The sequence below is a fragment of the Diorhabda sublineata genome, chromosome 4 (genome assembly GCF_026230105.1).
Source record: "Diorhabda sublineata isolate icDioSubl1.1 chromosome 4, icDioSubl1.1, whole genome shotgun sequence".
Classification (NCBI taxonomy): Eukaryota; Metazoa; Arthropoda; class Insecta; order Coleoptera; family Chrysomelidae; genus Diorhabda; species Diorhabda sublineata.
The window spans coordinates 36,756,061-36,782,583 of record NC_079477.1 but is presented as its reverse complement, the minus strand read 5'-3'; the positions used below and the strand labels follow the sequence as shown (position 1 = coordinate 36,782,583).

The 26,523-nt window shown below is 29.6% G+C and overlaps 1 protein-coding gene across 1 annotated transcript; it reads left to right on the top strand.

Annotated features, from left to right (window-relative positions):
• The first annotated feature begins 13,098 nt into the window (after positions 1-13,098).
• Positions 13,099-16,553, top strand: LOC130443382 (uncharacterized). Its single transcript, XM_056777955.1, has 4 exons — positions 13,099-13,233; positions 13,307-13,482; positions 16,141-16,248; positions 16,352-16,553. Exons 1-4 carry the CDS (start codon positions 13,099-13,101, stop codon positions 16,551-16,553), a joined length of 621 nt encoding a protein of 206 aa, XP_056633933.1.
• Positions 16,554-26,523: the final 9,970 nt, after the last annotated feature.

Here is a 26,523-nt window from a genome sequence, read left to right as displayed (position 1 = left end):
AGAAATTAAATATAGTAAAACCAATTTTCGTTCAACTTGAACTTGGAATAGCCAATTTTCGAGGAACTAAATATAGTAAAACCAATTTTCGATCAACTTGAACTTGTAATAGCCAATTTTCGAGAAATTAAACAGGATAAAGCCAATTTTCGAGAGGATAAATGTAGTAAAACCTATTTTCGATCAACTTAAACTTGAAATATCCAGTTTTCGAGAAATTAAATATAGTAAAACCAATTTTCGTTCAACTTGAACTTGAAATAGCCAATTTTCGAGAAATTAAACAGGATAAAGCCAATTTTCGAGAGAATAAATGTAGTAAAACCTATTTTCGATCAACTTGAACTTGGAATATCCAATTTTAAACCAAATTAAACCATTTTTAACCAAATGATCACCAAAAACTCAGTTTCTGCAATACATTCAAAACATTTTGATAATATACCCTCTAAATAAAAAAAAAATAGTCCTCGATATATTCTGTAGATACTTTTTTGTCCACTTGGTAGTAGATTATACAACAACTGTTCGTCAATAATTGAATTGAATTAAAAAATTTTAATATCGCATCAATAAAATAATCAACATTTCGACCAATTTTGAAATAATTTTTAATCAATACACCCCGTATAAATTTCCGTATTTTTCTCGACCAAATCACCGATGGACACAGAGAGAGGAAAAAAACTTTTTAAACTCGACACTTACCCAACTCATTCGTCTTATCTAAGTGTTTTCCGATGGCTTTCTCGCTGGAAAAAAGCTGATGAGATTAGACCTTGGGGCACTCCACTGATGATACCCAACTTCGAAACAATATTTACGACTTGTGTCATTATTGGTTTTTGTTCTAAAGGAAAAATGTTTCCCTTTTTTTTCATCCTATTTTCGTCGAAATTCATTTACTGTCTTTCTTACCTAAAAGGTTAGACGAGTGTAGAATAATTATTTTTCATTTCGTCCTTTGATAACTACCGAAGAAATTAAATCGAGCACATTAATTGAATTTACGAGGTCAGTTCTATAGTGTTTTAAAAGAGAAAATTGGAGATTCAGATGATTTGAGACCGGTTCTAGTGTTATTGTACCTCTTCAGTACAAGACGTGGAATTGATGAGCAAGTAAGTGTTGGTTCTTTTGGTTATAGTTACGACGTTAGAAATTTTCATAAAGTAAATGAGTTAAAATCTGTTATTACGAAACATATACACATTGCTGGGTCAATTGGACATAGAAAAGCCGATTTTCAACTAGGTTAAACCAAATTTTTACAATTTTCAATTAGTCAATGCCAACTTTCGAGAAATTACACAGAGTAAAGACAATTTTCGAGAAAATAAATATAATAAAACCAATTCTCGATTAACTTGAACTTCGAAAAGCCAATTTTCGAGAGATTAAACACAGTCAAGCCAACTGTCGATAAACTCGAACTTGGATACACCAATTTTCGAGAAATTGAACAGACTAAAGCCAATTTTCGAGAAACAAAATGCAGTAAAGTCAATTTCGGATCAACTTAAACTTGGAATAGCCAATTTTCGAGAAATGAAACAAAGTCAAGCCAACTTTCGATAAAATTGAACTTGAAAAGGCCAATTTTCGAGAGAATAAATACATTGAAGTCAGTTTTCGCGAAATTAAACACAGTTAAGACAATATGCGATTAACTTGAACTTTGAAAAGCCAATTTTCGACAAATTAAACACAGTCAAGCCAACTGTCGATAAACTCGAATTTGGAAACACCAATTTTCGAGAAATTAAACAGGCTAAAGCCAATTTTCGAGAAACAAAATGTAGTAGAACCCAATTTTTTATCAACTTTAACTTGCAATAGCCAATTTCCAAGAAATTGAACACATTAAAGACAATTTTAGAGATATTAAACACAACTTTCGATAAATTCGAACTTGGAAAAGTCAATATTCTAAATTAAATATAGTAGAACCAATTTTCGATTAAATTGAGCTTGGAATAGCTAATTTTGGATAATCTCGAACTTGGAAAAGCCAATTTCCGAGAAATTGAATAGGGTAAAGCCAATTTTCGAGAAACAAAATGCAGTAAAGCCAATTTCCGATTAACTTAAACTTGGAATAGCCAATTTTCGAGAAATTAACCAACTGTCAAGCCAACTGTCGATAAACTCGAACTTGGAAACACCAATTTTCGAGAAATTGAGCAGACTAAAGCCAATTTTCGAGAAACTAAATGCAGTAAAGCCAATTTTTGAGAAACAAAATGCACTAAAGCCAATTTCCGATCAACTTAAACTTGGAATAGCCAATTTTCGAGAAATTAAACAAAGTCAAGCCAAATTTCGATAAAATTGAACTTGAAAAGGCCAATTTTCGAGAGAATAAATACATTAAAGTCAGTTTTAGCGAAATTAAACAGAGCCAAGCCAATTTTTGATAAACTCGAACTTGGAATAGCCGATTTTCGTGCAATTAAACACAATAGAGACAATTTTCATGAAATTAAACACAGTGAAGCCAATTTTCGATTAATCCAAACTTGGATAAGCCAATTTTCCACTTATTTGAACTTGGAAAAAACCGATTAAAATCAAAATTTTTCCAATACTAACTTATTAATTCGGTTTTTCTATTAATGAGTTCGGAAATGTCAATTTTCGACATATTTAAATCCACAACGGACTATTTTCGAAATAATTAATATAATAACAGCCGATTTTTGATGAGATTAAACTTGTCAAAGCGAATATTCGACCAAAATAAATTTGGAAAAGTCAATTTCCGAGAAATTGAACAGACTAAGGGTAATTCTCGAGAAACAAAATGGAGTAAAGCCAATTTCCGATTAACTTAAATTTGGAATAACCAATTTTCGAGAAATTAAACAAAGTCAAGCCAACTTTCGATAAAATTGAACTTGAAAAGGCCAATTTTCGAGAGAATAAATACATTAAAGTCAGTTTTCGCGAAATTAAACACAGTCAAGACAAAATGCGATTAACTTGAACTTCGAAAAGCCAATTTTCGAGAGATTGAATACAGTCAAGCCAACTGTCGATAAACTCGAACTTGAAAACACCAATTTTCGAGAAATTGAACAGGCTAAAGCCAATTTTCGAGAAACTAAATGTAGTAAAGCCAATTTCCGATTAACTTAAACTTGGAATAGCCAGTTTTCGAGAAATTAAAAAAAAGTCAAGCCAATTTTTGATAAACTCGAACTTGAAATAGCCGATTTTCGTAAAATTAAACACATTAGAGACAATTTTCATGAAATTAAACACAGTGAGGCCAATTTTCGATTAATCCGAACTAGGAAAATCCAATTTTCGACTTATTTGAACTTGGAAAAAACCAATTTAAATCAAAATTTTCCCAATACTAACTTATTAATTTGGTTTTTCTCTTAAAGAGTTAGAAAATGTCAATTTCGACATAATTAAATCCACTATTTTCGAAACAATTTTTTAAAATTTCAGTAAAACTATGGATATTTGAACAAATATAACCAATGGAGTTTCTCGACTTCTTAAGAAGCAAACATAATAATAACGATAATATCCGAAAAACTTCGACTTATCATGGTGTTTTATATGTTTTCGACGGATATAACAAATCGCAGGTATTTCGTTATTGATGAGTCTGTTTACGTGAAAATGTGGCGCCGGGAAAACTATCCAAGAATTGTCCCTAATCTCGAATGCTGACTATATACCTTGTTTTCCGATACGGTCGACCAACTTCGCAATCAAACTTTTCCAAATTCTCCCTATCGAGTTAATGTTACTGAGAATAAGTTTTGGTTTTTCTTTTTCTAAATGGAAATGTTTAAAAATTGTTGAAAATACTAACGACAACATTTATCGAGGGTCTTAAATCTAGATTATTATGAGAGAAAAAAAAAAAAACAATTTCGAACATTATTTGGAATGTGAGGAAAATGACAATCAAAATGATGTCGTGAAAGTTACCGCCATTTTGTTGTTGGTATGCTTGAAATATGTCACTTACTTTGTCGAAAATTCTTCGAAATATATCACCGGGTACGTTAGCCAGTTTTTGACAAATTTAATTGAACCGAAATTGATATTATTTCTGGGCCATCCTGAGTCTTTTTGGTTCAGTTAGGTCGATAATTGACTGATTCATAATCAAAAAAGTCGAAAATTGGTTTTTTCAATTCGATATCAACAAAAAGACTCAAATTTTTGAGAAAATTGATGTTTAGATTCAAATTTCAACAAAAATTGTGTTTTCTAATTAGAATTTCAACAAAATTTGGATTTTCCATTGGGATTTCTATTAAAAATTGGCTTATCAATTGAAATTTTAACAAAAGTTAGCTTTTTCCAATTGGATTTCTATTGAAAATTGGCTTTTTAATCTAGAATTTCAAAAAAAATTGATTTTTCCAATTGGATTTCTATTGAAAATTGGCTTATTAATTGCAATTTCAGCATAAATTAGCTTTTTAAATGAAAATTTTGTTGAAAATTGGCTTTTTAATCTAAAATTTCAACAAAAATTGATTTTTCCAATTGGATTTCTATTGAAAATTGGCTTATTAATTGCAATTTCAGCATAAATTAGCTTTTTAAATGAAAATTTTGTTGAAAATTGGCTTTTTAATCTAAAATTTCAACAAAAATTGATTTTTCCAATTGGATTTCTATTGAAAATTGGCTTATTAATTGCAATTTCAACATAAATTAGCTTTTTAAATGAAAATTTTGTTGAAAATTGGCTTTTTAATCTAAAATTTCAACAAAAATTGATTTTTCCAATTGGATTTCTATTGAAAATTGGCTTATTAATTGCAATTTCAGCATAAATTAGCTTTTTAAATGAAAATTTTGTTGAAAATTGGCTTTTTAATCTAAAATTTCAACAAAAATTATTTTTCCAATTGGATTTCTATTTAAAATTGGCTTATTAATTGCAATTTCAGCATAAATTAGCTTTTTAAATGAAAATTTTGTTGAAAATTGGCTTTTTAATCTAAAATTTCAACAAAAATTGATTTTTCCAATTGGATTTCTATTGAAAATTGGCTTATTAATTGCAATTTCAACATAAATTAGCTTTTTAAATGAAAATTTTGTTGAAAATTGCCTTTTTAATCTAAAATTTCAACAAACATTGATTTTTCCAATTGGATTTCTATTGAAAATTGGCTTATTAATTGCAATTTCAGCATAAATTAGCTTTTTAAATGAAAATTTTGTTGAAAATTGGCTTTTTAATCTAAAATTTCAACAAAAATTATTTTTCCAATTGGATTTCTATTGAAAATTGGCTTATTAATTGCAATTTTAGCATAAATTAGCTTTTTAAATGAAAATTTTGTTGAAAATTGGCTTTTTAATCTAAAATTTCAACAAAAATTGATTTTTCCAATTGGATTTCTATTGAAAATTGGCTTATTAATTGAAATTTCAGCAAAAATTTCCTATTCCAATGGAAGTTTCGTCAAAAATTGGCTTTTCCTTCTCAAATTTCATAAACACTGCATTTTAATTCCAATTTCAGCAAAAATTATCTTTTCCAATACGATTCTAAGCAAAAATTGATTCATGAATTCAAATGGCAAGAAAAATTTCGAATTTTTCAAATTATTTTTTGTTAAAGAAAAGATTTTTTCATTAGAAAATTGGCTATTCCAATGTTAGGTCATAGCCCATAGTACCCAAGGCTTTTTCTTGTTCGTTTAAGTCAAAAATTCACCTTTCTAGAATCAAATAAGTCAAATAGCTGCTCTTTCAATTCCAATTTGGTTTTAAAATAAATTTGTGATATAAATGTTGTACAAAATTGGTTCTTTTAGATTCTACATGATCGAAAATTGGCTCTTTTAGATTCTACATGGTCGAAAATTGGCTCTTTCAAATTCGACATGGTCGAAAATTGGTGCGTTTAGATTCAATGTGGTCGAAAATGGGCTCTTTCAGATTAGACATGGTCGAAAATTGGCTCTTTTAGGTTCAATGTGGTCGAAAATGGGCTCTTTTAGATTCTACACGGGCGAAAATCGGCTCTTTTAGGTTCAATGTGGTCGAAAATAGGCTCTTTTAGATTCGACATGGTCGAAAATTGACTTTTTCAGATCTGACATGTTCGAAAATTGGTTCTTTAAGATTCGACATGGTCGAACATTGGCTCTTTTAGGTTCAATGTGGTCGAAAATTGGCTGTTTCAGATTCTATATGGTCGAAAATTGGCTCTTTCAAATTCGACATGGTCGAAAATTGGCTCTTTTAGGTTCAATGTGGTCGAAAATTGGCTGTTTCAGATTCTATATGGTCGAAAATCGGCTCTTTTAGGTTCAATGTGGTCGAAAATTGGCTCTTTTAGATTCGACATGGTCGAAAATTGACTTTTTCAGATCTGACATGTTCGAAAATTGGTTCTTTAAGATTCGACATGGTCGAACATTGGCTCTTTTAGGTTCAATGTGGTCGAAAATTGGCTGTTTCAGATTCTATATCGTCGAAAATTGGCTCTTTCAAATTCGACATGGTCTAAAATCGGCTCTTTTAGGTTCAATGTGGTCGAAAATTGGCTTTTACAACGAATTTAAATGAAAAATCGGCATTTTTTTGAGCTCGATCATCAAGATCACAACAAATCTTCAATTTAATTTAAGAACATCAAACTATTTCAATAAATTAATTACACCAATTAATAAAAGAAAGAAATTAAGAAAACAACGAGATATATCTTTTTGAAAAATAATTCATATCCACCCTATATAAATGGATAAGTTGATGTTGAAACATCGTGTATTCCATAATCGTGTATCGTACGATGATTGAGGACGAAACGTCGTGATATTTTTAGTAAAAGGCAGTAGGTGGTAATAAAAGTAGTATAGTCGTCTCGGTAACCTTAAAGGATAACAAGGGAAATTCTAGTTTGACAAAGGATATCATTAGTAACACTTTATTTCCGAAACGTCTGCCGCCCGGTTTATTGGAACTGCACAGATTTTCTGACGCTATGACATTGATGCATGTCGAGTGTAAAATACGGACGCCCACCTCCTCTTCTCTTTCATCCGCCTGTGTGCATCTGTATGTGTGTGCGTGTCTGTATGTGTGTGTGTGTGTGTGTGTTTTTTTTGATAGATCACCTCTTTGTCGCTGGCATGAAGGTGAACGTTGATACAATAAAGGAATTTAATGTATCCGCGTCGGTTTACGTTTTTAAAGCACGTTCAATAGTATTGGGTAAACTATTATACAGGGTGGCTCATTAATTCGATCATTGTTGATCTATTTAACGTTAGAATTTGTGAATATATCAATTTTTGGCTCGAAAAAGACAATTTTCCGGAAAATTTTACTTTAGGAAAGTTGGAAAAACAAATTTTCGATCAAATTTGGTTTTTGATGTTGAATTTGGAGAAAAATCGGAATGAAAAAGTTGAGTTTTGATGAAATTTATATTCAGTAAGCAAATTTTGATCTTGTTATGCCAATTTTCAGAGAAATTCAAATTGGATTTAACTAAAATGCCAATAATTGATAAAATTCTCATTAGAATAGCTAATTTCAATTCAAATGCACATTTTTCATGAAATTTGAAATTGAAAAAGCCAATTTTTGTTAGAATTCCAAATGAAAAAGCCAATTTTTGATAAAGTTTGAGTTTGAAAGTCAATTTTTGATGAAATTTGAGTTTGAAAGCCAATTTTCGATGAAATTCCAACGCAAATTACGATTTTTTCGATGAAATTCCAAATAAAAAAGACAAATTTGTAATCGAGTAAATTGGAGAAGGAAACTTTTTGCTGAAATTCAAATTTCAATGTCAATTATTATTGAAATTCGAATTTAAATGCCAATATTTGATGAAATTCCAAGTGAAAATACGAATTTCGATGAAATTCCAAATGAAAAATCCAAATTTGCAATAGAGTGAATCTGGAAAAGCCAAATTTTGCTGAAATTCAAATTTCAACGCCAATTTTTGTTGAAATTCGAATTTCAATGCCAATATTTCGCTGAAATTCCAAATGAAAAAGCCAAATTTGCAATAGAGTGAATCTGGAAAAGCCAAATTTTGCTGAAATTCAAATTTCAATGTCAATTTTTGTTGCAATTCGAATTTCAATGCCAATATTTTGATGAAATTCCAAATGAAAAACCCAAATTTGCAATAGAGTGAATCTGGAAAAGCCTAATTTTGCTGAAATTCAAATTTCAATGTCAATTTTTGCTAAAATTCAAATTTCAATGTCAATTTTTGTTGCAATTCGAATTTCAATGCCAATATTTTGATGAAATTCCAAGTGAAAATACGAATTTCGATGAAATTCCAAATGAAAAAGCCAAATTTGCAATAGAGTGAATCTGGAAAAGCCAAATTTTGCCGAAATTCAAATTTCAACGCAAATTTTTGTTGAAATTCGAATTTCAATGCCAATATTTCGATGAAATTCCAAATGAAAAAGCCAAATTTGCAATAGAGTGAATCTGGAAAAGCCAAATTTTGCCGAAATTCAAATTTCAACGCAAATTTTTGTTGAAATTCGAATTTCAATGCCAATATTTCGATGAAATTCCAAATGAAAAAGCCAAATTTGCAATAGAGTGAATCTGAAAAAGCCTAATTTTGCTGAAATTCAAATTTCAACGCCAATTTTTGTTGAAATTCAAATTTAGATGTCAATTTTTGTTGCAATTCGAATTTCAATGCCAATATTTGATGAAATTCCAAGTCAAAATACGAATTTTCGATGAAATTCTAAACGAAAAAGTCAAATTTGTAATAAAGTGAATCTGAAAATGCTAAATTTTGCTGAAATTCAAATTTCACTGCCAATTTTTGTTGAAATTCAAATTTCAATGCCAATATTTGTTGCCATTCGAATTTCAATGCCAATATTTGATGAAATTCCAAGTAAAAATACGAATTTCGATGAAATTCTAAATGAAAAAGCCAAATTTGCAATAAAGTGAATGTGGAAAAGCCAAATTTTGCTGAAATTCAAATTTCAACGCCAGTTTTTGCTGAAATTCAAATTTCAATGTCAATTTTTGTTGAAATTCCAAGTCAAAATACGAATTTTCGATGAAATTCCAAATGAAAAACCCAAATTTGCAATAGAGTGAATCAGGAAAAGCCAATTTTTGCAGAAATTTGGATTTAAATGCCAATTTTTGTTGAAATTGCAATTTGAAATTACCTATCAAAGTTCCACTTAGTTCCTTATCACTCTGTAAGTTCTAACCTCAATAATAAAGTAATCAGACTTTTCAGAAAGTGGCTCTAAAACAAACAAATAAAAAATTGTAAACAAAATTCGTTACTTAGTTGACAATTCGCGAGGAATTCCCTTGACGAGAAATAACAAAAAAAAAAAAAAAAATTCGAACAAAAGCGTTTATTGTATACAAAATATTCCCATTCATCCCCCGTAAAGAACTCCAAGCTGACAATATTTTTCGGCCATTGTTATCTTGTTCGATGCGATACGTCTTTCGGGTCTTAGCCCATGTCACCACCTAACCTAATAAATTCCAATCTATTGTATAAGTCGAGCCGAAATTTACAGGGATTCAAGCTGTTTCAGTGGCCTTACTGATATTCCGTATGGTTCTTTTTTTTCTTTTAAAGGGGATCAACGTAATTCACACCATTTTTTTTTTGTTATTAAATTTAGGGCGGTATATTAAAAACTGTATTTTCAAATTGATTCCTCAGTTTCGGTTTGATTTTATTTTCTAAAATTGTCTAAATTCACTTGGAAATCGTGAAGAAATATTAGATTTCTCGACAATGCGATGTTGCCATTATTTAAATCATCTTAAATCTACTGAAAAATGTATGTACGGTGTTGTCAAACGTATTTTCTTTCTAAAATTTATGTCAGAATTTCGGAAAACTGTTGAAAAATAGTGAGGGTGGTTAAATTGTCACCAAAATCCAGAAAAGTGATACAAAAATTTTTATTTTCGATATAAATCGACGTAGAGAGCTAATTGAATTTTCTTAGTAGATTTTTCATCAAATTGAACTAGAAAAATTGAATTTTCTACTAAATTTGATTTGGAAAAGTCATTTTTGATTTCAGCGAACGAAGAAAACCCAATTTTCACCTATTTTTATTTCCAAATGTCAATGAACTATTCCTTATGAATTTTCCACACAATTGTACTTGGAAAACCATATTTTCGATCAAAACGAACTAAGAAAAGCGAATTTTTGACTTTAGCAAGTGAAGAAAACCCAATTTTAAACAAACCTGATTTCCACATGTCAATTGACCATTTCTTATGAATTTTCCACACAATTGAGTTTGGAAAACCACATTTTCATTCAAAACGAACTAAGAAAAGCGAATTTTTGACTTTAGCAAGTGAAGAAAACCCAATTTTTGAACAAACCTGATTTCTACATGTCAATTGACCATTTCTTATGAATTTTCCACACAATTGAGTTTGGAAAACCACATTTTCGATCAAAACGAACTAAGAAAAGCGAATTTTTGACTTTAGCAAGTGAAGAAAACCCAATTTTAAACAAACCTGATTTCCACATGTCAATTGACCATTTCTTATGAATTTTCCACACAATTGAGTTTGGAAAACCACATTTTCATTCAAAACGAACTAAGAAAAGCGAATTTTTCACTTTAGCAAGTGAAGAAAACCCAATTTTTGAACAAACCTGATTTCTACATGTCAATTGACCATTTCTTATGAATTTTCCAAACAATTGAGTTTGGAAAACCACATTTTCGATCAAAACGAACTTAGAAAAGTGAATTTTCGATTTTAGCAAATGAAGAAAGTCCAATTTTTGAACAAACCTGATTTCTACATGTCAATTGACCATTTCTTATGAATTTTCCACACAATTGAGTTTGGAAAACCACATTTTCGATCAAAACGAACTAAGAAAAGCGAATTTTTGACTTTAGCAAGTGAAGAAAACCCAATTTTAAACAAACCTGATTTCCACATGTCAATTGACCATTTCTTATGAATTTTCCACACAATTGAGTTTGGAAAACCACATTTTCATTCAAAACGGACTAAGAAAAGCGAATTTTTGACTTTAGCAAGTGAAGAAAACCCAATTTTTGAACAAACCTGATTTCTACATGTCAATTGACCATTTCTTATGAATTTTCCACACAATTGAGTTTGGAAAACCACATTTTCATTCAAAACGAACTAAGAAAAGCGAATTTTTGACTTTAGCAAGTGAAGAAAACCCAATTTTTGAACAAACCTGATTTCTACATGTCAATTGACCATTTCTTATGAATTTTCCAAACAATTGAGTTTGGAAAACCACATTTTCGATCAAAACGAACTTAGAAAAGTGAATTTTCGATTTTAGCAAATGAAGAAAGTCCAATTTTTGAACAAACCTGATTTCTACATGTCAATTGACCATTTCTTATGAATTTTCCACACAATTGAGTTTGGAAAACCACATTTTCGATCAAAACGAACTTAGAAAAGTGAATTTTCGATTTTAGCAAATGAAGAAAGTCCAATTTTTGAACAAACCTGATTTCTACATGTCAATTGACCATTTCTTATGAATTTTCCAAACAATTGAGTTTGGAAAACCACATTTTCGATCAAAACGAACTTAGAAAAGTGAATTTTCGATTTTAGCAAATGAAGAAAGTCCAATTTTTGAACAAACCTGATTTCTACATGTCAATTGACCATTTCTTATGAATTTTCCACACAATTGAGTTTGGAAAACCACATTTTCGATCAAAACGAACTTAGAAAAGTGAATTTTCGATTTTAGCAAATGAAGAAAGTCCAATTTTTGAACAAACCTGATTTCTACATGTCAATTGACCATTTCTTATGAATTTTCCACACAATTGAGTTTGGAAAACCACATTTTCGATCAAAACGAACTAAGAAAAGCGAATTTTTGACTTTAGCAAGTGAAGAAAACCCAATTTTAAACAAACCTGATTTCCACATGTCGATTGACCATTTCTTATGAATTTTCCACACAATTGAGTTTGGAAAACCACATTTTCATTCAAAACGGACTAAGAAAAGCGAATTTTTGACTTTAGCAAGTGAAGAAAACCCAATTTTTAAACAAACCTGATTTCTACATGTCAATTGACCATTTTTTTATGAATTTTCCATGCAATTGAATTTGGAAAACCAAATTTTCGATCCAAACGAATTTGAAAAATTCAATTTTTGACTTTAGCATGTGAAGAAAACCCAATTTTCGATCCTATTCGATTTCTAACCACAATTTCCAAGCGTCAATTGACTATTTAAGTAAATTTTCCACTAAAAAGAATTTGAAAAACTCAAAATTGAACCCACAAGTACAAATTTTTAACCAATTTAAGTAAAAAAAAACAGTTTTCAATCAAAATATAACCCGAAAAGTTGAAATTTTTGCCAAATCAATCTTAGAAAGATCAAAATTGATATAAGGTCATGTAATTTTCAGGTTCGGACTTGCCCATTTGCTTGTTGTTAATAATTTCCTAGAAAACTCATCCAGGGTATTTTTCATCACCACCTCGTATATTTATCGAACAAAATACAAAATAATAATACATTTAATGATACAAATTAGTTCTTTAGACACTTTCTTAATTAAAAATAGAATATATACTCGGTAAAATTATATTTCTGGAACACCCTGTATAAATTAACAGGTAATCGTTAAAGGTGATAATATGACTACTTAACTAGAAAATTTTAACTCAGTTTACTTTACCAATATCTCGACATATTCACCTTTTAATTTTAACTAACGGAAATAGTTAAAATAAAATAAAAAAAAAACATTAAATAAACAATTATCCATAGACGGTACATCAAAAAACAAAAACTTAACCTAAAAACACCGATTCAAATACCGAAATCACGCAGCCACATCACCCCGAACTATTATCTGAACAGGACCGTATCCAGAATTATTTAAAAATATTCAAATCAAACTTCTAAATCGTATAACCGTTTTCGTCAAAAAAAAGTTGAATACGTCACTGTTAACGCCTCAATTAACACATCAGAAGTGCCAACTTTCACAAATCTTCTTTCTACATTCGATAATTGATATAAACAAAGTTCCGGGTTATTCAGAACCGGATCAAATGCACATCTATCATGGACGGAGACACCGCTAGACGTTTGTGTTCTTTATTTGTGCTGGTTATCTTAGCGAACGCAGTGTTGCCGGATTATCAGTTCATTAATCCCATCAGATTCCCATATTCGTCGACCGGAAATCCTTACGTGGGAGTAAGTATATAAGGGAAAGATAATTTTGGCTAAAATTGAGTGTTTCGTTCGTTTGTTTTTTTAATTGTTTTAGCTGTTCGTTGCTATTGCGCTCCCCATAAATATAACTGGACCTGCGGATTTATTTATATCCGCTAATTTTGAATCTTCGTATAGTTTACCGGAAAATGTATCGGTGCTTTCGTATCCCCCGATCGTCAGTTCGGCTAGATTGGTACTGTACGAATTATTGGAGTCGAAAATAAAACGGTATGTCGATGAGAGAATGCTGTTATACTTGTTTTGATATTTGATTGATTTCGATTTTAATTTAAGTGATGTGAGGGTCTAATTGACAAGTTAATCGATAAGAGTTTTAGTTTTCTTTCGATCTATAACCAAATTTAATTTGGAAAGTCCATCTAATATGCAATTTTCGACGTAATTTGACTTATAAAAGCCAATTTTCGACGTAATTTAACTTATAAGAGCCAATTTTTGACGTAATTAAACTTATAAAAGCCAATTTTTGACGTAATTTAACTTATAAAAGCCAATTTACGATGTAATTTAACTTTGAAAAGCCAATTTTCGATGTAATTTAACTCATAAAAGCCAATTTTCGATGTAATTTAACTTATAAAAGCCAATTTTCGATGTAATTTAACTTATAAAAGCCAATTTTTGACGTAATTTAACTTATAAAAGCCAATTTCTGGTCTAATTTAACTCATAAAAGCCAATTTTCGATGTAATTTAACTTATAAAAGCCAATTTTCGATGTAATTTAACTTATAAAAGCCAATTTTCGATGTAATTTAACTTATAAAAGCCAATTTTCGATGTAATTTAACTCATAAAAGCCAATTTTCGATGTAATTTAACTTATAAAAGCCAATTTTTGACGTAATTTAACTTATAAAATCCAATTTCTGGTCGAATTTAACTTATAAAAGCCAATTTCTGGTCTAGTTTAACTTATAAAAGCCAATTTTCGATGTAATTTAACTTATAAAAGTCAATTTTCGATGTAATTTAACTCATAAAAGCCAATTTTCGATGTAATTTAACTTATAAAAGCCAATTTTCGATGTAATTTAACCTATAAAAGCTAATTTTTGACGTAATTGCTTGAAAAACTGATTTTTTGACAAATATGAATTTGAAATAGTCAAGTTTGATCTAATAGAACCAAAAATATCTGATTTTTCACTTGGAGAACCCACTTTTCAATTTGACTGAGTTTATAAAAAGCAATTTTTGATCTAATTTAACTTATAACCGCCAAATTTTACCTTGATTCAACTTCTCAACTTACGAAAGTCAATTTTGGTCAAATTCAACTTATAAAAGTCAATTTTTTTCTCCAATTTAACTTATAAAAACCAATTTTTTATTTAATTTATTTTGTAAAAACCAAATTCTCTTCTAATTTCTGGTTTGATTCAACTTATAAAAACTAGTTGACTATTCTTATTCAATTTTCCAAGAAATTGTGCTTGAAAAGCTGAATTATTGACAAATATGAATTTGAAACAGTCAAATTTTTATCTAGAGAACCAAAAATATCTGATTTTTCACTTGAAAAACCCAATTTTCAAATTGACTTAATTTATAAAAGGCAATTTATTGTCTAATTTAACTTATAAACGCCAAATTTTAGCTTGAATCAACTTACGAAAGCCAATTTTTGGTCAAATTCAACTTATAAAAGTCAATTTTTTTCTCCAATTTAACTTATAAAAACCAATTTTTTATTCAATTTATTTTATAAAAACCAAATTCTTGTCTAATTTCTGGTTTGATTCAACTTATAAAAACTAATTGACTATTCTTATTCAATTTTCCAAGAAATTGTACTTGAAAAGCTGAATTATTGACAAATATGAATTTGAAACAGTCAAATTTTTATCTAGAGAACCAAAAATATCTGATTTTTCACTTGAAAAACCCAATTTTCAAATTGACTTAATTTATAAAAGGCAATTTTTTGTCTAATTAAACTTATAAACGCCAAATTTTAGCTTGAATCAACTTACGAAAGCCAATTTTTGGTCAAATTCAACTTATAAAAGTCAATTTTTTTCTCCAATTTAACTTATAAAAACCAATTTTTTATTCAATTTATTTTATAAAAACCAAATTCTTGTCTAATTTCTGGTTTGATTCAACTTATAAAAACTAATTGACTATTCTTATTCAATTTTCCAAGAAATTGTGCTTGAAAAGCTGAATTATTGACAAATATGAATTTGAAACAGTCAAATTTTTATCTAGAGAACCAAAAATATCTGATTTTTCACTTAGAAAACCCAATTTTCAATTTGACTCAATTTATAAAAGGCAATGCTCGGTCTAATTTAACTTATAAAAGCCAATTTTTGATGAAATTCAACTTTGAAAGTTGTTTTTGTCAATTTTTTCTTTAAAAATGTGATGGAAAACAAATTTTTAACAAATACGAATTTGAAACAGTCACGTTTTGTTCTAATAAAACCAAGGAAATCTGATCAATAACTTGGAAAATCCAATTTTCAGCTCAATTTTACATATAAAATTATATTTTTAACCAAATTAAATTTCTAAAACCCATTTTTCATATATCGAAATTGAAAAACCATCTTTCGATCGAATCAAATCGATAAAACATAGAAAATATAATTTTCAACATGATTTTATTTCAAAAAAACTCATTTTCATCCGAATCCAATTTCAAAAACAAAATTTTAGATTAAATCAAATCAAAAAAGTCAATTTTCGACCTAAAACGCTCATCACTAATTCACCTGTTTTGATAATTGATTGATTTCGATTATAATTGACAGTATATACGAGGTGAGATCAAAAAATCTTGTCATAACCTCATTTCGAAGCCGTTTTTCGGTATACCATACAAGGTGTTGCGCTAAAAACTTTTATTTTTTGTAGTTATGGATATTCTGGTAAACTTTGCTTGCAGAGGGCAATTTGCGAAACTGCTGATTATACCACAGAACACCACGGAGTTCTCGGTGACATTCTTCATGTTCTTTTAACGTACGGCATTTCTATTTACATATCAGATTCACTTTTTCATTTATTTCGACCAATCACTCGATTCGTTTGATATATAATGTTTTTTTTATATTTCGTGTTGTAGTCCGTCTTCGTCTCAAAAAGAAAACGGGTTAGAAGATTACGCTAACGCCGAAACGTACGGTAGGACGAAAGGTCATTGCGAAAAGTATAAAAAAAAGTGTCCGTTCAGTATACTGAATGCTTTTAGCGTTGTGAAGGACGCCATCCGATTGTACGACCCGGAATATCTTAAAAAAGAATTATCGTTCATGTTAAAAAACTAATAAAATTATAAAACCATTCAGAGTTTTATTTTTTTTACCAAAATTGTATTGAAATAGTGATTATTCATTATTTTCTGTGAAAAAAATCGTATTTTTCCCATTCACAATGATTTATAATTCCGCCATCCCCTCGTTACACTCTAGTTGCGAGTAGATATTCATAAAGTGCTGCCATAGAATAATGAGGAACATTATAATGGTTGCATCACCCTGTACATTCAGTTTTAACCTTGAAACATCTGCTGAAATTCTGTTTATATCTTCTGGATTCTTATTTACCCTGTATCTACTTATTCAACGTTAAGTTTTACACGATAGAACAATATAATGGTTAAATCACCCTGTATATTTGATTTAATTGCGAAAATCTGCAACGGTAACCTTGTAACATCTGCACAAATCTCGTTTTTATGTTTGGCATGCTATAAGGTGTTTTTATACTACGAAATCACCCAGTATGTACTTATTCAATGTCAAATTGTATACAACTGGACAATATAATGGTTAAATCACCCTGTATACTTGGTATTACTACGAAAATCTGCAATGGTAACCTTGTAATATCTTCTCAAATCTCGTTTTTATGTTTGGGATGCTATGAGGTGTTTTTATACTTTGAAATCACCCTGTATCTACTTATTCAACGTCAAGTTTTACGCGACAGAACAATATAATGATTGGATCACCCTGTATATTTGATTTAATCGCAAAAATCTGCAATGGTAACCTTGTAATATCTGCTTAAATCTCGTTTTTATGTTTGCGATGCTATAAAGTGGTTTTATACTTTGAAATCACCCTGTATCTACTTATTAAACGTCAAATTTCACACAATAGGATAATATAATGGTTGGATCACGCTATATATTTGGTTTTATCCCGAAAATCTGCAATGGTAACCTTGTAACATCTTCTCAAATCTCGTTTTTATGTTTGGGATGTTATGAGGTGGTTTTATACTTTGAAATCACCCTGTATCTACTTATTAAACGTCAAGTTTTACACAATAGGATAATATAATGGTTGGATCACGCTATATATTTGGTTTTATCCCGAAAATCTGCAATGGTAACCTTGTAATATCTGCTTAAATCTCTTTTTTATGTTTGGGATGTTATGAGGTGGTTTTATACTTTGAAATCACCCTGTACCTACTTATTAAACGTCAAGTTTTACACAATAGAATAATATAATGGTTGGATCACGCTATATATTTGATTTTATCCCGAAAATCTGCTATGGTAACCTTGTAATATCTGCTTAAATCTCTTTTTTATGTTTGGGATGTTATGAGGTGGTTTTATACTTTGAAATCACCCTGTATCTACTTATTAAACGTCAAGTTTTACACAATAGGATAATATAATGGTTGGATCACGCTATATATTTGGTTTTATCCCGAAAATCTGCAATGGTAACCTTGTAATATCTGCTTAAATCTCTTTTTTATATTTGGGATGTTATGAGGTGGTTTTATACTTTGAAATCACCCTGTATCTACTTATTAAACGTCAAGTTTTACACAATAGAATAATATAATGGTTGGAGCACGCTATATATTTGATTTTATCGCGAAAATCTGCTAAGGTAACCTTGTAATATCTGCTTAAATCTCTTTTTTATATTTGGGATGTTATGAGGTGGTTTTATACTTTGAAATCACCCTGTATCTACTTATTAAACGTCAAGTTTTACACAATAGGATAATATAATGGTTGGATCACGCTATATATTTGGTTTTATCCCGAAAATCTGCAATGGTAACCTTGTAATATCTGCTTAAATCTCTTTTTTATATTTGGGATGTTATGAGGTGGTTTTATACTTTGAAATCACCCTGTATCTACTTATTAAACGTCAAGTTTTACACAATAGAATAATATAATGGTTGGAGCACGCTATATATTTGATTTTATCGCGAAAATCTGCTAAGGTAACCTTGTAATATCTGCTTAAATCTCTTTTTTATGTTTGGGATGCTATGAGGTGTTTTTATACTTTGAAATCACCCTGTATCTACTTATTCAACGTCAAGTTTTACACAATAGAACAATATAATGGTTGAGTCACACTATATATTTGATTTTATCGCGAAAATCTGCTAAGGTAACCTTGTAATATCTGCTTAAATCTCGTTTTTATGTTTGCGATGCTATAAAGTGGTTTTATACTTTGAAATCACCCTGTATCTACTTATTAAACGTCAAATTTCACACAATAGGATAATATAATGGTTGGATCACGCTATATATTTGGTTTTATCCCGAAAATCTGCAATGGTAACCTTGTAACATCTTCTCAAATCTCTTTTTTATATTTGGGATGTTATGAGGTGGTTTTATACTTTGAAATCACCCTGTATCTACTTATTAAACGTCAAGTTTTACACAATAGAATAATATAATGGTTGGATCACGCTATATATTTGATTTTATCGCGAAAATCTGCTATGGTAACCTTGTAATATCTGCTTAAATCTCTTTTTTATATTTGGGATGTTATGAGGTGGTTTTATACTTTGAAATCACCCTGTATCTACTTATTAAACGTCAAGTTTTACACAATAGAATAATATAATGGTTGGAGCACGCTATATATTTGATTTTATCGCGAAAATCTGCTAAGGTAACCTTGTAATATCTGCTTAAATCTCTTTTTTATGTTTGGGATGCTATGAGGTGTTTTTATACTTTGAAATCACCCTGTATCTACTTATTCAACGTCAAGTTTTACACAATAGAACAATATAATGGTTGAGTCACACTACATATTTGATATTATCGCGAAAATCTGCAATGGTAACCTTGTAATATCTGCTTAAATCTCGTTTTTATGTTTGGGATGCTATGAGGTGTTTTTATACTTTGAAATCACCCTGTATCCACTTATTTAACGTCAAGTTTTACACAATAGGACAATATAATGGTTGGGTCACGCTGTATATTTGATTTAACCTCGATAATCTGCAATGGTAACCTTGTAACATCTTCTCAAATCTCGTCTTTATGTTTGGGATGCTATTAGGTGTTTTTATACTTTAAAATCACCCTGTATCTACTTATTCAACGTCAAGTTTTACGCGATAGAAAAATATAATGGTTGGATCACCCTGTATATTTGATTTAATCGCAAAAATCTGCAATGGTAACCTTGTAACATCTTTTAAATCTCGTTTTTATGTTTGGGATGCTATGAGGTGTTTTTATACTTTGAAATCACCCTGTATCTACTTATTAAACGTCAAGTTTTACACAATAGAATAATATAATGGTTGGATCACGCTATATATTTGATTTTATCCCGAAAATCTGCTATGGTAACCTTGTAATATCTGCTTAAATCTCTTTTTTATGTTTGGGATGTTATGAGGTGTTTTTATACTTTGAAATCACCCTGTATCCACTTATTTAACGTCAAGTTTTACACAATAGAACAATATAATGGTTGAGTCACACTATATATTTGATTTTATCGCGAAAATCTGCAATGGTAACCTTGTAATATCTGCTTAAATCTCGTTTTTATGTTTGGGATGCTATGAGGTGTTTTTATACTTTGAAATCACCCTGTATCCACTTATTTAACGTCAAGTTTTACACAATAGAACAATATAATGGTTGAGTCACACTATATATTTGATTTTATCGCGAAAATCTGCAATGGTAACCTTGTAACATCTTTTAAATCTCGTTTTTATGTTTGGGATGCTATGAGGTGTTTTTATACTTTGAAATCACCCTGTATCTACTTATTAAACGTCAAGTTTTACACAATAGAATAATATAATGGTTGGATCACGCTATATATTTGATTTTATCCCGAAAATCTGCTATGGTAACCTTGTAATATCTGCTTAAATCTCTTTTTTATATTTGGGATGTTATGAGGTGGTTTTATACTTTGAAATCACCCTGTATCTACTTATTAAACGTCAAGTTTTACACAATAGGATAATATAATGGTTGGATCACGCTATATATTTGATTTTATCCCGAAAATCTGCTATGGTAACCTTATAATATCTGCTTAAATCTCTTTTTTATGTTTGGGATGTTATGAGGTGGTTTTATACTTTGAAATCACCCTGTATCTACTTCTTAAACGTCAAATTTCACACAATAGGATGATATAATGGTTGGATCACGCTATATATTTGGTTTTATCCCGAAAATCTGCAATGGTAACCTTGTAACATCTTCTCAAATCTCGTTTTTATGTTTGGGATGCTATGAGGTGTTTTTATACTTTGAAATCACCCTGTATCTACTTATTAAACGTCAAGTTTTACACAATAGAATAATATAATGGTTGGATCATGCCATATGTTTGGTTTTATCGCGAAAATCTGCAATGGTAACCTTGTAATATCTGCTTAAATCTCTTTTTTATATTTGGGATGTTATGAGGTGGTTTTATACTTTGAAATCACCCTGTATCTACTTATTAAACGTCAAGTTTTACACAATAGAATAATATAATGGTTGGATCACGCTATATATTTGATTTTATCGCGAAAATCTGCTATGGTAACCTTGTAATATCTGCTTAAATCTCTTTTTTATGTTTGGGATGCTATGAGGTGTTTTTATACTTTGAAATCACCCTGTATCTACTTATTCAACGTCAAGTTTTACACAATAGAACAATATAATGGTTGAGTCACACTATATATTTGATTTTATCGCGAAAATCTGCAATGGTAACCTTGTAATATCTGCTTAAATCTCGTTTTTATGTTTGGGATGTTATGAGGTGGTTTTATACTTTGAAATCACCCTGTATCTACTTATTAAACGTCAAGTTTTACACAATAGAATAATATAATGGTTGGATCACGCTATATATTTGATTTTATCGCGAAAATCTGCTATGGTAACCTTGTAATATCTGCTTAAATCTCTTTTTTATGTTTGGGATGCTATGAGGTGTTTTTATACTTTGAAATCACCCTGTATCTACTTATTCAACGTCAAGTTTTACACAATAGAACAATATAATGGTTGAGTCACACTATATATTTGATTTTATCGCGAAAATCTGCAATGGTAACCTTGTAATATCTGCTTAAATCTCGTTTTTATGTTTGGGATGCTATGAGGTGTTTTTATACTTTGAAATCACCCTGTATCCACTTATTTAACGTCAAGTTTTACACAATAGAACAATATAATGGTTGAGTCACACTATATATTTGATTTTATCGCGAAAATCTGCAATGGTAACCTTGTAATATCTGCTTAAATCTCGTTTTTATGTTTGGGATGCTATGAGGTGTTTTTATACTTTGAAATCACCCTGTATCCACTTATTTAACGTCAAGTTTTACACAATAGAACAATATAATGGTTGGATCACCCTGTATATTTGATTTAATCGCAAAAATCTGCAATGGTAACCTTGTAACATCTTTTAAATCTCGTTTTTATGTTTGGGATACTATGAGGTGTTTTTATACTTTGAAATCACCCTGTATCTACTTATTAAAGGTCAAGTTTTACACAATAGAATAATATAATGGTTGGATCACGCTATATATTTGATTTTATTCCGAAAATCTGCTATGGTAACCTTGTAATATCTGCTTAAATCTCTTTTTTATGTTTGGGATGTTATGAGGTGGTTTTATACTTTGAAATCACCCTGTATCTACTTATTAAACGTCAAGTTTTACACAATAGAACAATATAATGGTTGAGTCACGGTGTATATTTGATTTTATCGCGAAAATCTGCTATGGTAACCTTGTAATATCTGCTTAAATCTCGTTTTTATGTTTGGGATGCTATGAGGTGTTTTTATACTTTGAAATCACCCTGTATCCACTTATTTAACGTCAAGTTTTACACAATAGAACAATATAATGGTTGGATCACACTATATATTTGATTTTATCGCGAAAATCTGCAATGGTAACCTTGTAATATCTGCTTAAATCTCGTTTTTATGTTTGGGATGCTATGAGGTGTTTTTATACTTTGAAATCACCCTGTATCCACTTATTTAACGTCAAGTTTTACACAATAGAACAATATAATGGTTGAGTCACACTATATATTTGATTTTATCGCGAAAATCTGCAATGGTAACCTTGTAATATCTGCTTAAATCTCGTTTTTATGTTTGGGATGCTATGAGGTGTTTTTATACTTTGAAATCACCCTGTATCCACTTATTTAACGTCAAGTTTTACACAATAGAACAATATAATGGTTGGATCACCCTGTATATTTGATTTAATCGCAAAAATCTGCAATGGTAACCTTGTAACATCTTTTAAATCTCGTTTTTATGTTTGGGATGCTATGAGGTGTTTTTATACTTTGAAATCACCCTGTATCTACTTATTAAAGGTCAAGTTTTACACAATAGAATAATATAATGGTTGGATCACGCTATATATTTGATTTTATTCCGAAAATCTGCTATGGTAACCTTGTAATATCTGCTTAAATCTCTTTTTTATGTTTGGGATGTTATGAGGTGGTTTTATACTTTGAAATCACCCTGTATCTACTTATTAAACGTCAAGTTTTACACAATAGAACAATATAATGGTTGGATCACACTATATATTTGATTTTATCGCGAAAATCTGCAATGGTAACCTTGTAATATCTGCTTAAATCTCGTTTTTATGTTTGGGATGCTATGAGGTGTTTTTATACTTTGAAATCACCCTGTATCCACTTATTTAACGTCAAGTTTTACACAATAGAACAATATAATGGTTGAGTCACACTATATATTTGATTTTATCGCGAAAATCTGCAATGGTAACCTTGTAATATCTGCTTAAATCTCGTTTTTATGTTTGGGATGCTATGAGGTGTTTTTATACTTTGAAATCACCCTGTATCCACTTATTTAACGTCAAGTTTTACACAATAGAACAATATAATGGTTGGATCACCCTGTATATTTGATTTAATCGCAAAAATCTGCAATGGTAACCTTGTAACATCTTTTAAATCTCGTTTTTATGTTTGGGATGCTATGAGGTGTTTTTATACTTTGAAATCACCCTGTATCTACTTATTAAAGGTCAAGTTTTACACAATAGAATAATATAATGGTTGGATCACGCTATATATTTGATTTTATTCCGAAAATCTGCTATGGTAACCTTGTAATATCTGCTTAAATCTCTTTTTTATGTTTGGGATGTTATGAGGTGGTTTTATACTTTGAAATCACCCTGTATCTACTTATTAAACGTCAAGTTTTACACAATAGAACAATATAATGGTTGAGTCACGGTGTATATTTGATTTTATCGCGAAAATCTGCAATGGTAACCTTGTAACATCTGCTGAAATCTCGTTTTTATGTTTGGGATGCTATGAGGTGTTTTTACATTTTGAAATCACCCCGTATTATTTTCTCAACATTAAATTTTATCGTTTAAAGAAATCTGAAGCATCATAATTAATCCTTGGATTCTTGGGATAATAAAAAAAAGTAAATCTGCTGGCAAACAGCCATTTTCTCACGTTCATTTACCATTCATTTCTCAACACTTTGTCTTATTCCTTATTCTCGGTATCTTCAACAAGATGATGATGAATTATTAACCTTTAAATGGAAGTCTATTATCCCGTTTTGTAAATTTTTAATTTTCTGGCTCGATTAATTAGAGCGTCCCGTTCCGTTTTTGGTCATGGGGAAATTTGTACAAAAGACCGTCATTAAAATAAGACGGAAAGTAATTAATTGTTGACAAATGACAGTTGAAAGTGGATGGAAATTTATGTGGCGAACATGACGTTAAAAGCAAATATAAAAAAGAAGAGGAAATTACGCTCGGAACGTCGTTTTTACTTACGGAAAAAATTTTATAAATAACATCGAAATTGTCGGAGGTTTATTTGAGAAGAAGATGAGAGAATAGAGGGGTGGAAAGGTACGTTGAATATCTCAAAAAGTGTGAGAAATATTATTGTGAATAATAGTGAACACCCTGTATCTCAATTATGAGTCTAAAGTTGAAAATAATCCCTATAAAAAAACTGGAAATAATTTCATCCAGTACCTCTTGATTTTCCTCAACAAAATATAGTATTTAACTGAAATTTATTAATTTTAGCTGAAAATTAACTGAAATTTATTAATTTTAGCTGAAAATTAACTGAAATTTATTAATTTTAGCTGAAAATTAACTGAAATTTATTAATTTTAGCTGAAAATTAACTGAAATTTATTAATTTTAGCTGAAAATTAACTGAAATTTATTAATTTTAGCTGAAAATTAACGGAAATTTATTAATTTTAGCTGAAAATTAACTGAAATTAATGGAATATGATTGAACTAACTTCAATTATATAATATTGTGTAAAGTTCATCAGTTACTTTCGGTTTTCAATCAATTGTATCAGATATTGGCTCAAAACATCTGAATTTGATGAATTTTAACTAAAAATTAACTGAAATTGCTTAGTTATTTGGAAATGATTGAATTGGGATGAGCTAGAATAAGGGGTGGTGAAAATATTCATTAAAACTGACTGGAATGAACAAAATTTAACTCAATTCTAACTAAAATCAATCAAATTTTACAATTACTAACTAGAATTGCTCAGTTATTTGGAAATAACAAAGTGGAATGAACTCAAACCTCTAAAAAGAAAGACATATCCATTGAAACGGTTTGAAATCTACTGTATATAGCTTAACTTCAATTGAAACTAATTAAAATCAATCAATTTTAGCTAAAATTGCTTAGTTATTTGAAAATAGATAACAGACATAAGCTGAAACCTCTCAAAAACAGTGAAAATTTTGATAAAATGACCGAAATATGCATTGAAAATTATTAGAATCAACCAAATACAACCTACATTTTGACTCAAACTAACTAAAATCGATAAATTTAGAAAAAAATTAACTGAAATTGCTTAGTTATTTGGGAATTTATAGCTGAATTGACCTGAAATTCAGAAAAAAGATGGATGTGTTAATTAAAACTTATTGGAAGCAACCAAATTAAGCTAATTTTCAACGAAACTAGCTAAAATCAATCAAATTCAACATAAATTAACTGAAACTGCTTAGTTATTCGGGAATTTTTAGCTGACATGACTTGAAATTCGGAAAGAAAATGGATGTGTTCATTAATATTCATTGGAAGCATCCAAATTTAGCTAATTTTTAATAAAAACTAACTAAAATTAATCAAATTCAACATAAATTAACTGAAATTGCTTAGTTATTCGGAAATTCATAGCTGAAATGACTCGAAATTCAGAAAGAAGATGAATGTGTTCATTAATATTCATTGGAAGCATCCAAATTTAGCTAATTTTCAATAAAAACTAACTAAAATTGATCAAATTCAACATAAATTAACTGAAATTGCTTAGTTATTCGGAAATTCATAGCTGAAATGACTCGAAATTCAGAAAGAAGATGAATGTGTTCATTAATATTCATTGGAAGCATCCAAATTTAGCTAATTTTTAATAAAAACTAACTAAAATTGATCAAATTCAACATAAATTAACTGAAATTGCTTAGTTATTCGGAAATTCATAGCTGAAATGACTCGAAATTCAGAAAGAAGATGAATGTGTTCATTAATATTCATTGGAAGCATCCAAATTTAGCTAATTTTTAATAAAAACTAACTAAAATTGATCAAATTCAACATAAATTAACTGAAATTGCTTAGTTATTCGGAAATTCATAGCTGAAATGACTCGAAATTCAGAAAGAAGATGAATGTGTTCATTAATATTCATTGGAAGCATCCAAATTTAGCTAATTTTTAATAAAAACTAACTAAAACTAATCAAATTCAACATAAATTAACTGAAATTGGTTAGTTATTTGGGAATTTATAGCTGAATTGACCTGAAATTCAGAAAGAAGATGAATGTGTTCATTAATATTCATTGGAAGCATCCAAATTTAGCTAATTTTTAATAAAAACTAACTAAAATTGATCAAATTCAACATAAATTAACTGAAATTGCT